Source organism: Vicia villosa, linkage group LG5, assembly GCF_029867415.1.
Source record: "Vicia villosa cultivar HV-30 ecotype Madison, WI linkage group LG5, Vvil1.0, whole genome shotgun sequence".
Classification (NCBI taxonomy): Eukaryota; Viridiplantae; Streptophyta; class Magnoliopsida; order Fabales; family Fabaceae; genus Vicia; species Vicia villosa.
In genome coordinates this window covers 153079568-153095246 of record NC_081184.1, presented here as the reverse complement: position 1 = coordinate 153095246, position 15679 = coordinate 153079568, and the positions used below count along the sequence as shown (strand labels likewise).

General features: G+C 29.5%; 2 protein-coding genes across 2 annotated transcripts; one reads left to right on the top strand and one right to left on the bottom strand.

The window, feature by feature from the left end:
- Window positions 1-864, bottom strand: LOC131607826 (photosystem II core complex proteins psbY, chloroplastic). Its single transcript, XM_058879781.1, has one exon. The coding sequence runs from the start codon at window positions 734-736 to the stop codon at window positions 134-136; it is 603 nt and encodes a 200-aa protein (XP_058735764.1). The 5' UTR covers window positions 737-864; the 3' UTR covers window positions 1-133.
- Window positions 865-7534: 6670 nt separating this feature from the next.
- LOC131607824 (glycosyl hydrolase 5 family protein-like) lies at window positions 7535-9979 on the top strand. The gene is made up of 3 exons (XM_058879780.1): window positions 7535-8006; window positions 8542-8789; window positions 8881-9979. Exons 1-3 carry the CDS (start codon window positions 7584-7586, stop codon window positions 9875-9877), a joined length of 1668 nt encoding a protein of 555 aa, XP_058735763.1. The 5' UTR covers window positions 7535-7583; the 3' UTR covers window positions 9878-9979.
- Window positions 9980-15679: the final 5700 nt, after the last annotated feature.

Below are 15679 nucleotides of genomic sequence, written 5' to 3'. Positions count from 1 at the left end.
TCAAGAAAAAACAGATATAACATTATAGATACACGTTACAAGAGAATTGAATGGTATATATATCCAACAACAGAAACAAGAACAACAACAAACAACAAAAAAAACTAAATTTATTTCATTATAGGAAAAAGTTTCAGTCTGATCTCATTCTGTTGATTTGGTTAAGAGCAGGCTGCAAAATATTATAGAGAACCCAAAGAATAGCAGGTGCTACAACAAACAAAAGAAGCTGACCCCTATTATCACTACCAGCTTCAGCAATAGCAGCAATTTCACTAGCCATTGCATCTTGCGTTGACACAAATCCTGAAGCAGTTAATCCACCAAGACCCAAGCCAATAATAACCCCTTTGTTACGCATACGGTTGATTTGGTTAAGTGCTGGTTGAAGAATGTTGAACAGAACCCAAGCTATGGCAGGAATTATAGGTAACAGAAGTGCTAAACCACGGTTATCTGATGATGCTTCAGCTATGTCAGCTATTTGTTGTGCTGCAAAAGCAGGGTCACAGGCTCCGAGGGTTGAGAATATTGCTCCTGCAAGTGCTGTTCCTGCTATGGAAGATGATAGTTTGGTGTTTTCTGTTGAGGGAGTTGCTTTTGGAAGAAGGTTCTTGAGGGAAAGGAGTGAGGTGGGTTTTGTGATGAGTTTTGTTGGGTTGTGGAGCTTTGGTGAGGTTGTAGTGTTGAAGCACTTTGTGTTCATCATGGTCATTGCAATTATGGTTGACGCCATTGATTGATGAAGGAGTGGAAGTGTTTGTGGTTAGAGTGTGAATGATGTGTGGATTTTGCAGGTTAGGAGAAAATTTTGGTTTGGAATTATATTTGGTAAAGTAAAGTTGGAGAGATGAGAACCAATGGAATTGTGGTATTAAGATTCTTTTCTTATCCGAATTGATATGAGATTTGGACCTTATATTTTGAGTGCAACTCTTATCACTTCACTTTTGTGTGTTTTCTCTCAAAGAGATGTGATATGAAAACATAAATTGTGACACGGGAAATAGGACACATACACATTCATGTATTGTGATTGTAAAATGGAACACATTCATTGTTCACTAAAATGAATAGTGTTATTTGTTGTTTATTATAAAATGAGTGATGATCCGTTTTGGTCTCTCATAAAAACTATACAACTTAAACTAGTCCTTTACAAAAAAAGATTCGATTTAATCCCTTACAAAATTTAACTGGACTATATTAACTCTTCTATTAATATTTTTTTCAAACCGGTTTTTTTGCTACTTTTAAACAGTGACTGGACTGCAGTTTTTTCGCTATTTTTAAACGGTGACTGGACTGCCACGTTGATTTTATTTTTTAATACTAAATTAATTTTTATTTTTAAATTTATTTTTAAACAATTCTGATTTAATAATTTCAATTTCATTTTTAAACAATTTTGATTTTATAATATCTAAAAAGCCAAAATTGTTTATTATAAGGAATCCAACCCAAGTCTATCTTAAGTCTTTACCACTAGGCCAATATGCATTCATGACAAATAAATCCCAAAAAATTTTAAAATATTAAATAATTTTGAATTTAAAACAAAAATTATAAAATATGTAACAATGGGGTCTCGAACCTAAGTCTGATAAATGATAATCACTTTACAACTATACAAATTAATTTCTATTGTTAATATTCAAATAAATATTTACTTATTTTAAAATAATTCAAATTAAATAATTTAATAGTAATTCAATTAATTGTTAAAATATTTAATTAAATTAAATTAAATAATCAATTAATTTTTAAAATAATTTAGTTAATTCAAACTAAATAGTGATCAATTAAATATTTACTTATTTTAAACTAATTCAAATTGAACAATAATTAAATAATTTAATAGTAATTCAATTAATTGTTAAAATATTTAATCAATTTAATTAAATAATCAATTAATTTTTAAAATAATTTTGTTAATTCAAACTAAATAGTAATCAATTAATTTAATAGTAATTCAATTAAATATTAATTAATTTATTTATTTGATTAATTATATTTTGGAATTATATTTTATTAATTTTATTTTTAAATTTTTATATTATTTAAATTAATAAATATTTATTTGTTTGTTATTTAAAATAAGTAAATATTTTGTTCTTAATTATTAATTTAAGTATTCATTAATGAGAATATTAACAATATAAATTGATTTGTATAATTGTAAAGTGACTATCATTTAACCTTAACAGACTTGGGTTTAAGACTCCATTGCTACAAATTTTAACTTTTTTGTTTTAAATTCATAATCATTTAATATTATTAAAAATCATAGGAATTATTTTTATGAATGTACATTGGACTAGTGGTAAAGACTTAAGCTATTTTTTAAAGGTCTCGGGTACAATTCCATATAAAAAATAATTTTGGCTTTTTTGATTTTATTAATTCAGAATGGTTTAAAAATGAAATTATAATTAAAAATCAATTTAGTATTTAAAAAATGAAAAATAAAAAATAAAAGCAAACGTGGCAGTCCAATCATGGTTTAAAAGTATGAAAAAAATCGGCTTGAAAAAAATATTAACATAAGGACTAATATGATCCGGTTAAATTTTATAAGGGATTAAATTGAGTCCTTTTTTGTAAGGGACTAATTTGAATTGTGTAATTTTCGTGAGTGACCAAAATTGGTCTTCACTATTATAAAAATAGATAAAAATTCCTTTTGTAACACACGTACGTACTTAATTGTGTGATTAATTATTTTTATTATTTTATTTTATAAACAAAAGAGAATTCTTGAATAAAATAAATTAGCCACAGCCCACAACACCTATTGGCTATTACGATACAGTTCTCACAAGAAATTTTTAGTCTTTGAGCACTACAATAATTATTGGATTGTTTGACTGATAATAATTATTGGATTGTTTGACTGATAAGGTTTGAGATTTTTTTTTATCAAGTGTCATCACCATAAGCTATAAGCTTTACTTGGCATTTGATATCAACTCCCAATGTCACAAAAAAGTGAAAAACTCTTAACATTCAAAATTTGTTTAACTTATAGAATTTTCATCTTTAAAGATGCTTAATTAGTTGTTATCATCAAAATTAACTGGCAATTATACTTGCAAGTATATAGATATGCACAACATAAAATATTGTTTCTTTTAGTATAACTGGTAGAATTTTCTGAAGTCACCACCGAATATAACTACTTTTCCTCTAAATATTTGCTTAGGTGCATCTTATCATCATTCATAATAACCTTCAATGATTTGTGGATAGCCTCAAAACAAAATTTATCTGCTATTGGGGCATTTCGCATATAATTAGTTTTGTTAGTTGCAGAAACTCAACAAGTTTAGATTCATTCTCAATGTTACAAATGGAATAATATACAACTCCTTAATACTTTAAAATAACATACAATATATTAACTATATTGTAAGATATGAAATCTTTAATTAATAGAAGAAATTTACTTGTAAGCGAGCAAACAAATTTTGGGATATTTCATTCTGAACAATAAGATCATATTGTCTTTAGGCAAGGGGAATATGAATCCTTATTTGATGATTGAGAGAGATTTAAATAACTATTTTTACAATGTCCCCACCATGGGATACCCCTTTTCATTCAGCTTAAAACCTTATATAACTGATTTGTCCAAACTGATGTGCTCTTCCTAGAGGGCCTTCGGCTCTTGGGAATGAAGGGTCTTCTCTTCCTCAAGCTATGTCTCATCTACCAGGAGTCTTGAAGACGAGACCTCCAACATATGTTCCACTTCACGAGAACCTTTCTTCCCTTCTTCAAGAGATCACTCTAGTTGAGGCACCCGATTTTCCAAGGTCGTAAGAGACACGAGTATGTTCACCTCCTTAGGGAAAAGAGATATTTGGTCCAAGCGTTGACGCAACTCAGAAGACTTCCCTTTAAAGCCATAACTTTCAACTCGGCTAGTCCATAACGAGGCTTCAAAGTCTCCACCTCTTAAGAAAGAGCGCCAAGAACCATTAGCTCTTCACGAATGACCACTAACAGAGTCATGATGGAAGTTGCTCGCAGAAGGTAAAAATCCAACTTCGCCAATAATCCGGATTTACCTGCTTTGTAGAGTTTACGTACATGGTCATAGTCTTCAGTAGACACACATTCCTTTATCTATGGCATGGTCTGAGGCATCCGACCAGCCTTCACGGGGTTACCGAGAGAAGAGGATTCCCAAGATTTTGCGACAAGTGATTAGCAGGAGCAGACCCATACTCTTCCGACCTTTTAGAGGGACTCCCCAATTAATGACATTACCAAGGTCCTTTTTTTCTCGACCAAAGCAATTATATCATGGTTCTTCTTGCTCCGATGTTTAGAGGACAATTGAGTACGTATGTGGACTCCCTCTATAGGGGAAAGAATTTCCATCCGCTCTTACAGGAACGACAAAATCGACCAGAGCCGAGGAGCTTTTTCTCTTCTCCCTCTTAATCATATTTGAAAGGAAAGGAAAATTGACGAGATAAGCGCGACAAAAATCAACAAACAATCAAGTAAAACATGGAAAGGCCAAATACCATAGAGGTTTTCATTTCCTTAGAAACGTTGAACCAGCAATATCCCGACTACATATTTTATCAGCAAAGAACGAAAGCAAGGTCACCTTCATAGTTTTCTTTGCATCAGTAAGAGAGTCGTACAACGCATAATATAAACAAGTTGCATCTATAAAGTAGTCGAAGGACCAAAACCGTCTAACTTGGTCGGTACACTTGGCCGACCCCAATGAGGGAGGAGGAACAACACAGAATTCCGTATGAGCAGTGGGAGAAATAGTGGTATCTAAGAAATAGTCCAGCTTGAAGTTCTTCCAACTCTCTATGTAAGCGTGGAAGGTTTTGTCGGCAGCGTAACATATGGAAACTAAATCATGACCAAGTCTTTTCATTGAAGGGGGTTAACATGAAAAAGATGGAAGAATACGCTCCTCGAGGTTGAATCCATGTGCCTATGTTTTATTTAATTCACTACATCAATTAATTTTTTAGAAGTGATCACTTGTATTTTGATATTCTTCCATTTACACGAACTCATTACTTCTCCTTTAAGATTGAAGTTTCAATTTCTTCAACTTTTTTCCACAATCATGATACTTCTATAAGATGTCTCATGCTTCATTTGTTCATAAGAAATGACTTCATCGCTGATTTTCAATTTATTCATTACACTCATTAATTTAAAAAAATAACCATTTATCTTTTAATCTTCTTCCATCTAAATCAATTCATAACTTCTTGCTCCAAAATTGAAGTTTCACATGCTTTATCTTTTCTCAACCATCATGATATTTCTTTACGATGTGTCATGCCTTCTTTGATCTTGTAACCTTTGATATTTTTTTCAAAATGATAGAAGTTCAAATTCTATTGAATGTAGGAGCAAAGTTTGTAATCTTTTTTATTTGAATCTTTGAATGTTGTCCTTTGTACATTTGAATTATTTCAAGCACTTATTTGAGATCCAAAAAGTGATTTCATCAAAGCAATCCATTGTTAATAATGCTTCCATCAAGAACCAAGATGTCCGACAGAAAATCATCATATATATTCATGATTACGGAACAAGAACATTGAAAATCACTCACCTCAACACGTGTTTCTCAATTATAATCTTTTACTGGCCTCTCGTGTTTCCCTAAATTGAAAAATTAAGCTCTCAATGTGAATTATTATCGCAACAATCAAATGAACATACACAAGCATAATGATGAATTTAGCTCTCGATGTCAATTGTTATCGCAACAATCAAATGAACATACACACATTGTGATGAATTTAGGAGTGAAATGATAAGAAGATGATGATAATGTTGTAACTATGATAAGTTGTTAATCAAATTGTTTACAATGTGTGTGTGAGTGTTTGCGTGCGGCAATTATTTGTTGGTTAAGTGACAATCTTAACCAACTAAAAAGTTATTTATAAGTAGGAACTAACACGTGTTGTAGATTAAGTAACTAACATCAATTAGATTGGTAAAATTTTAAATTAAACAATTTCTGCGGATTAAAAAGAAATTAAAAAAAAAACTGTTTAATTTTCTTAACTATTTATCATTTCTTTTTTTAATATTGTTCGAAATGTATTACTTCAACTATATTCTAGTTGGAAATACTGTCCTTTAAGCCAGGTACGCAACCATAGAAATGCAAACAAAATATTTAGAGCTTGTTTGAATTACTTTTGCTTTTCAATTTCTAAAATTTGTTTTATAAATCAATTTTATAAAACTGTTTGTAAGAAGAGAATAATAAAAAATAAAAAAAAAAGTTGTTTGGTAAACTTATTTTTAAAACTGTTTTAGAAATATAAAATTAAAAAGATTTGTTTGTTGGTCTAAGTTTCATATACTTATTGTTAAAAAGACTAAAAAATTTATTTGGTCAATTGATTTTAAAAATCTATTTTTATATGATTAATAATTAAGTTTAAAGGTGCACATGAATATAAGTAAAAGTTAAATTCAGTGACTCAATAACTAAATTTTATTCATAGCAAAAAACTAAACAAAAATTTTATCTAATAAAAGTTATTTTAAAATATTTAAAAAATAATATTAACGGACATCTTAAAATATTATTACTTTTATTGATATTTCGGATAGATGCATATCATATAAGTATACAAATATTTTACTATTTAAAAATATTGTCGAATATATTTGAGATACGACGCTATTGAGGGTGATATAGACAACCTTAATTCAAGAATTGCAATTTACATTTTATAATAATTCACTTTTAATACCTTATTAGACATATAAAATGATATTTATTTTGACACATTTTTCATATTTTATATTGATATTTATTTTGAAATAAAGTACTTTTTTTAGTTTAAATTTTTAATTGTATGAATTTGTAACAATAGAATGGAAGACAATGCTTAGTAAAAATAAAACATTATTCGTTACCAGCTATTTAAAAAAAATATATTGTAAGCAAAGCCTTAATTGAGAAAAAAAATACTTGTTTATATTACATTTTTTCCATATTAATAAAAAGTACTAGTTTTAGCTTGTTTTCAATCATATAAAATCACAAAACTGAAATGGAAAACAGGTTGAAGCAGTTTTTGTTTTTTAGTTTTAAAAACACGAAAATTGAAAACTACTTTTAAATACAGTATTATAAAACATTACATTCAAACAAGTTTTTTTGAATTTTGAATTTTCAAATAATTATGATGCATTTGCATTTTTGTATAATACTACTCCGGCCTGATTTATAAGTAAAAATTCTCTTTTTAGATTCATTAAATAATGAATGTATGTAGTCTAAATAAAAGACCAAATACATTCATTTTTCTACCATATCATAAAACTTGTGTCTGTAATAATTATGATTTAAGTGAAAGTTGTACCAAAAGAAGTGAAAGACATATACAAGTAGAAGACTATATTACATATGCTTAAAAGGAAAAACAAAGAAACATACAAGAAAACGTCACCTGTCATTGATAATGCATGTTGCGTGTTGCCGCATATAGATACCCCAAATCTTATAACTTCTCTTTCTCTATATATATAAATGACAGTATCATAATTCATAAGAACATAAACACAAAATGTGTAGTTGGTGGCAGTGCATGATGGTTTTCATCAACTTTCTTTTGATCGGAGCAACCATATTGATGGTGGAGCCGGTGGCGGCATTGGAAGGTGTTCCACTTGTAACAAATTCTCGATGGATTGTTAACCAAAATGGACAGAGAGTGAAGCTTGCATGTGTGAATTGGGTGTCTCATTTAGATGCTGTTGTGGCTGAAGGGCTCAGTAAAAAGCCTGTGGATGAAATATCGAAAGGAATAAAGAGCATGGGCTTTAACTGTGTTAGGCTAACATGGCCTACTCTTCTTGCCACTGATGACACCATTTCTAATCTAAAGGTTAGACAATCATTGGAGAAACATGGTCTCAAAGATTCTATTGTTGGTTTTCAATCCAATAACCCTTCCATCCTTGATCTTTCACTCATCCAAGCTTTTCAGGTACTACTCCTTCAATTATTTATTGTTTCTTAATTTAGTTTATTAATTATTCTTTCACTCATTTTTTATTTGGTAAAAATCTAGTGATGTACATGGTTTCTAGTTGGATTCACACCTCGATTTAACCATTATCGTCACGGACTTAAAATTAATAGTGGTAAATAGAGAGGCATTATGATTATGGTGTCATTTGACTTTATTGAATATATAAGTGAAAAAACAATAGACTTGGAATTTAATCTCATAATTTAGTTTCCATTATTGATTTTTTTTCTATAACAAGACGTGTTTTATCTCATTCAAACTGCAATTGAAAATAGAATGTGTGTGTATAAATACTCTTTACTGATTTGGTTGCAATAGTAATGAAGTCTCTTTGAACCAACTGTCTCATTTATTAACCTCATAAATTCAGACTTTGTTAGAAGTTACCTAAAATAACTTACTTATCTTGATTAGAAAAAACTTTTTAAAGAAACACAATTCAAATTCAAATTCTGAGTTGATTGGGATAATCTATTGTGATGATTCCTAGGCAGTTGTAAAAAGCCTTGGGAACAATAATGTGATGGTGATTTTGGACAACCACCTAACAAATCCAGGATGGTGTTGTGGTAATACCGATGGCAACGGGTTTTTCGGCGACCAATTTTTCGACCCGAATCTATGGGTTCAGGGCCTAACCAAAATGGCCACTCTTTTCAAAGGAGTCCCTAATGTGGTAGGCATGAGCTTGAGGAATGAACTCAGAGGCCCAAAACAGAATGAAAACGATTGGTACAGGTAACAAATTTAAGACTAAACAATGTAAAGAAAAAAATGAAGAATGTTATGTTGATGATGATACTAAGTTATTGTTTATCATGAATTAAAGGTATATGGTACAAGGAGCAGAAGCAGTTCATGCAGCAAATCCAAATGTTCTTGTAATTTTATCTGGATTAAGCTTTGACACAGACTTATCCTTCATTGCCAAAAGGCCAGTGAACCTATCATTTAAAGGGAAACTAGTATTTGAAGCACATAGGTATTCATTCACTAATGGTCAAGAATGGGTAAATGAAAACCCAAATCAAGTATGTGGACGAGTAACTCAAAATTTGAAGGACACATCTGGTTACTTGGTGGATCAAGGATATCCATTGATTATGAGTGAGTTTGGAGTTGATTTGAGAGGTACTAATGTCAATGACAACCGTTATCTTAACTGCTTTATATCATATGTAGTTGAACTTGATTTGGATTGGGCCTTGTGGGCATTGCAAGGTAGTTACTACATTAGAGAAGGGGATATTGGACATGAAGAGTTTTTTGGTCTTCTCAATTTGAATTGGACACAAGTTAGAAATAGTGGCTTCTTGCATAGAATTACTTCCTTCCAACTTCCATTTCAAGGTCCAGGCATAATACAAGGAGATCCATACAAACTTATATTCCATCCTTTAACGGGACTTTGCGTCATCTCGAATTTTTCGGAAAAACATGTGTTGAAATTGGGTCAATGTTTTTCTTCAGATGGTTGGTACTACACGCCACAAAACATAGTATTAAGAAAAGGAACAAATAATTGCATAAAAGTGGTGAATGAAGGGAAGCCTGTAACACTTAGCACAAATTGCTCTGGTGATGACTCTAAATGGGACATGATCTCAGATTCCAAGTTGCATCTTTCATCAAAAACTAACGGTAGATCACATGTTTGTCTAGATGTGGATGGTGACAACAACATTGTGACCAATGCTTGTAAATGCTTGAACCAAGATAAATCATGTGACCCTGTAAGCCAATGGTTTAAAATTATTGATAGTGGGAAGAGGTCAATTCAGTCAACCTCTACATTATCCAAGACTTTTATGAAACCATTGATCTAACGTAAGTTTATTTTAAGTATGTTAGGGTAATTTTATTTACCATGTGAACTCAATAAAAGTTCCATCTACAATTATTTTAATGGAAGAGATGTTTTTAAAATATTTATTTTAGGTTTATAATAGTTTTATTTATTCAATATATATAGATTTCTTGAACATCATACAGATGGTCGAGTGGTAATTCATGTTGGTTTAATGCATGCGTTGCAAGTTTCATGGCCGGCCCAAGAGTAAACCTTCGCCTTGGACTTCAAAAAAAAAAAATTTTTAAAGGTATTTTAAGCCTCAAAAAATTAAAATTCAGTATATTTCTCTAAAAATGAAAATGTGTATAGATGCTTGTTAAGCTTAGTTGGTAAGAAAATGATGTTTTATTAATTGTTTTTGAAATATATATATATATATATATATATATATATATATATATATATATATATATATATATATATATATATATATATATATATATATATATATATATATATATATATATATATATATATATATATATATATATATATTCTTTTATTTAAAAAAAAAATAAAAATAAAATATGATATATAAACAAAAAATTATATTTCTCATAATTTAAATTTAAATAAATATTGATAATTATAAATTTTATTTTTAATTTTATAAAAATTCATTTTTACTTGTGTTACTCTTGCTTATTTAAAAGCTTTAAAAAATACAAAGATTTTTGTTTAATCAACATAATATGTGAGAGTGGACAACATGACTCACCGTATAAAAAGGATTTCATATTCAATTTTATATTTGAAAGATAATTCAACCTTGATAATAAAAATATATAAATATTTAACTACCAAAATTAACATTAGTTTCCTAGTAGATACTAAAAAATGTAGTCGTAAAAAATCTTATAACTTCTTCTAAAAATCAAATATTTAATTATAGTGGATGAAAAAAATCTCATTTTAATAGTCGTCTTAGGCCTCACATTATGTTGGGCCGGACCCTGTAATTATGTGTCATATTAATAATTTAATATTCATTGACCAAACATATCTTCTTATTTATCTAAAAAAATATATAGTTCCCTAGTCAAGTTTTGAGGAATTATGAAATGTCAAATAGTGTAATATTTGATAAAGCTTATCAAAAAATTTGTTGAAAAATCAGTGTGAAGAACAAAATAAATTTGTGAGAAAGGGAGTTTCTTTATCAAACAAGAAATCGTTCAATTCAAGAAGAAATAAAGAGAAGAGTTAAAGAGAGAGAGAGAGAGAGAGTTGGTTATAGTGGTTATTCAATTCACTTTCTCAAAGAGTGTTACTCCATCCGTCTCACAATATGTGTCCTCTTTCTTATTTTTATTTGTCTCAAATTATTTGTCCTTGAAGTTTAATAGTGATTGCTTGACCTTGAAGTTTCAATTCTTTAGCAAACCCTTCAAGCCGCAATGCTTCTTTTACAGCTTCAATAAGGACAACATGTTCAGCTTCAGTGATTGATAAAGCTACAACCTTTTGAAGTATCGTTTTCCAACTGATTGTTGTACCAAACATAGTAAAAACATATCTAGAAAAAGAGTTTATGGTATCCATACACCCTAAATAGTCAGAGTCAGCAATTCCTTCAACTTAAACTATGTTATCATTACCTTTGGCACCACCCTAAATCAGAACTCTACTCAACAATCCTTTTAGGCATCTTAGAATCCATTTCAAGGCTTGCTAGTGCGCCTTTCCAAGGTTGGTCGTGTACCTGCTTACATGGCTCATTGCATATGGTACGTTATTCCTATAGGCTCTTTGGACTCCAGTATCAGGACTTTGAGTTATACTAAGCTTGAATTGTTGAGTTGTTGATGTTATAACGGGCTTTGAATTAGACATACCAAACCTGTCAAAAATCTTCCTTAGATATGACTCTTGAACTTGCAGTATTTGAGCGCCATTAACTATAAGCTTGTGGTATCTTTCTGGTGCCGCTCCCGATGTTAGGCTGGATGGTACATTTCAAATCTTCAGCCTGGTCTTCATGAAATATGCCTTTTGACCCCGTCATTATTCCGTTCGAGAACCATAAATGGATGGATGCTTTAGCTCCGCTTAGGAACCAGAAATGAAGATAGTTGGGTAGTTGTCGATCTTGAACGGTGACTCTGATCTCCTTTACGGTGGCGCGGGATGGAATTGCATGGTTAGCACTTCAATGTTCAATTTAGGTAAAGTTTCAAGATGAGTATAGTAAAATTGGAGATCAGAAATCGAAACTTTGGATCATGTACAATGGATTTGAGATGAATTGAGTTTTGATCAATTCAACCTTTAGGTAATCTAAAACATATATATTTCGGATGGATTTGATTTATTGTATTATATAGTGCGTCCGGATTTTAAAATTCTTTCAAATTTTTATAAGAACAAATATTAAATGTGCAATAATTAACCCTTAATGTCTTTTTATTATATTGCAACTACATGTATTTTAATCTAAAAAGAAAGTGGAATTAAGTTGGGCCAATATCCTAAATAAATGGATCGAATACTTGAGACCCTAAATATTACAATTTGGAACTAGCCCCTGTTCCTTCTTTAGACAACATCAACAACAACCGGAAGACTCAAATTTTATTTTGAGCAAATTTCCCACTATAATAGCTCAAAAACTAACCAATAATAATACTCTAAAATTAAAACTAACCAATAATAACCATATATTCCTGTAAATAGTCAAAATCTGAGCAATGGCTATCCACAAACATAGGAAGAACTTTGAATTATTTTGCATATATATAACGAACCCTTTCCAACATCTCTTCCACCCACAAACAAAACCCACCTCTACATTGAACAACATCAACAACAACAACCGAGACAAACAAACACATACACAAATGGCACGTTCACGGCATGTTGTTGTTCTTGCCCTAATAATGTTGGCCATGATTGGCCTTTCAAGTGCTGTAGATCCACCAATGCCTTCCGAAGATGACTACGAAGAAGATGACTCAGACTTTCTCATTGGAACCAGAAGCGGTGACCCTCCTTCAGCAAACGGCGGTATCGTCGCCGCACCCATCGGTGGACCAGTGCCACCGGGTGCATTCGATACTCCTCCACCAAGTGGTGGTGCATCTTCCATTCAATTCTCCGCCGTCGGTACGGCTGTCGCCGCCGCTGTCGCCGGAATCTTTTACTTCTGATCGTGTATATGATCATTGAGTATTACTTATGGGTTCCTTAACTTTGTTGTGGTCAGTCGTGCATGGTGTTTGCTTAGTGGATCTCGTCATTTATAAAAATGTGTCATGTGTTTGTCGTGATGATTGTTCAATTTTATAAGAGCATGGAGCTTTCCTTGAATGGTTAAGTGAGTCATGTATTACTTATTATGATTTTGTGTAATATTTATTATTTAATGAACTTCAATCTATAAATTTATGAGGTAGGATGTGTGAAATGTGAAAAGAGACAGATATCACTCTTTTCTTTTTCATAAGCACTCCACTTTTTTCTCTTTATACTAGCCGAGTTAATGAATATTTATATACTATAGAAATTGTTGAGATGCGGTGAAATTTTTTTTTTAACGCATTAGTTTATTGAAACGTATTAGTTTAATTTGACAATTACAACATTAAACATTATGGAGTAATAAAAAAAAGGTTGAAGGAGATGCATATTGTAAAAAAAATTCAATCCATATAAAATCATTTAAAACTACCAATATAATTTGCCGAAATATATCTGGTTATTAGTTAATAGTATAAAATTAATTTAATAAAATATTTAAATTTTTAATTTTTTTATTAGATTTTTGATTATGGAACCAAACGGAATCTAAATCATGCAAATGCAACAATTTTTTTCTTTATCTTTTTCCTTTTCTTAATACTCTCACGCAAAAAATAAATAAATAAAAATGTCAAATTAACTTCTCTATGAAATTATAACTCGGGAATGATATTCCTGATAATATTATTTTCGGGAATTTTATTCCCGTCTACATGTTCTGTCAGTGCACTACCTTTAAATTCTTTTTATAAAATACATTTAATTTAAATTTTAAAAGAAAAAATAAATAAATTAAAATATTTGAAAGTGAGAAGTTATAGGTAGTTAGTTCTTATTCACAAGGAAATAAAAGATTTTCACCGAGAATAAAAAGTGATGAAACTATGTTCAAAATAAGTTCCTCGGTTCCTGAACATGATTTTTATTAAAACTTGAAATAAATATTGGAAAAGAAAATATTCTAGCCTATATTCCTAGAAATAAATTTGTAATCCGGGAAACAAATCGTCCCCTTAAAATTAGATTCTTTACCTTTTAACTTTCTTAAATTATTCTAAATTGTTTATAATAAATTGTCATTATTTTATCAGATTTATTCTTATTTTCTTAATAAATAATAATTAAATACTAATTAAATAGTTTATGTTGTTTTACATATCAATTAACTCAATAATTAATTTTAGTAAATATTATAAATTCAATAAGATGTTTAATCGGATTTATTATTTTGTATAAATAATTGACTTTTTAATTACATGAAAATGAGACTTTCAACTCATTATTAGGGCCAAATACCTAGTTTTAAAAAAAATAATGGGACCTTCAACCAATTCCGTTAAGATGGATTTGCTAATATAGTACATTTTCTTCAAAATACAAATTAAACATTTTGGCAGAAATGTCAATGTAATCAATACAATTTATTATATAGAGATGGTAATCAAAATTGGACCAGATCGCGTGTAGAATCAGAAATCGAAACTCTAACATATCTATTTAGACTTAAAAATTGGATACAAAAAATCAGAATTTAACCAAAAAATCGGTCAAAACCAAAAAAACATATGTTTAAGTAATTTTTAAGGTCAGATAAAATTTTATCTTTAATTTATAAAAATATGATTAAAAAATTTCGTTTTGAATTAAAATTTTGCTTGATTTAATTTTCTTCTTCCTTTTTTAATCATTGAATGGAGAAATCAAACAGAAAAGCTAAAATAAAAATTATTCTCAATTTTTTTTATCATTCTCTAATCTATTTATTTGATAAATAAAAATGAGTTTTGTATATTAACAATACAAAATACACGATATCTAATTAATTTACTATTATTATTATTATTATTATTATTATTATTATTATTATTATTATTATTATTATTATTATTATTATTATTATTATTATTATTATTATTATTATTATATTAAAATGAAATGAGACGAAAAACATCATATTATAAATTTATTCAATACAGTTTCATACATTTTTAATATTTAAATATGACAAAAAACATCATATAATATTTAATAAAATCCTTTCATATATCATAATATTTATTAACATTAGCAAGATTTTCAAAAAAACACATAATTTTTATAAATTTTATAAAGCAACATTGAAATGAAAAATTAAGAAAATATTTGTTAGTAGTTGTATCTTAGTTTTCCCTTTTTACTAATATTTGTAATAAACCTATGCAGATTATCACGGATAAGGATATAATCCTTGTTGAAGTGGTTAGAAGTCATCTTTAAGAATTTTGTTTGGAGTGGAGACTTAAATGTTAGAAAATTAGTAACTATGTCTTGAAAAACTATATGCACCCCTATTGACTGTGGTGGATTAGGCCTCAGATCTCTTTCCCACTTAAATGAAGCATCTATGTTGAAGCTTTGCCATGACATGTTCAACTCTGAAAATCAATGGGCTACATTCCTTAGAAGTAGAATCATTAGAGGCAACAAGTGTATCAAATATCACATGTATTCCTCCATTTGGTTAGGTATCAAATCATATTTTTAAACTTTATTGTCCAAC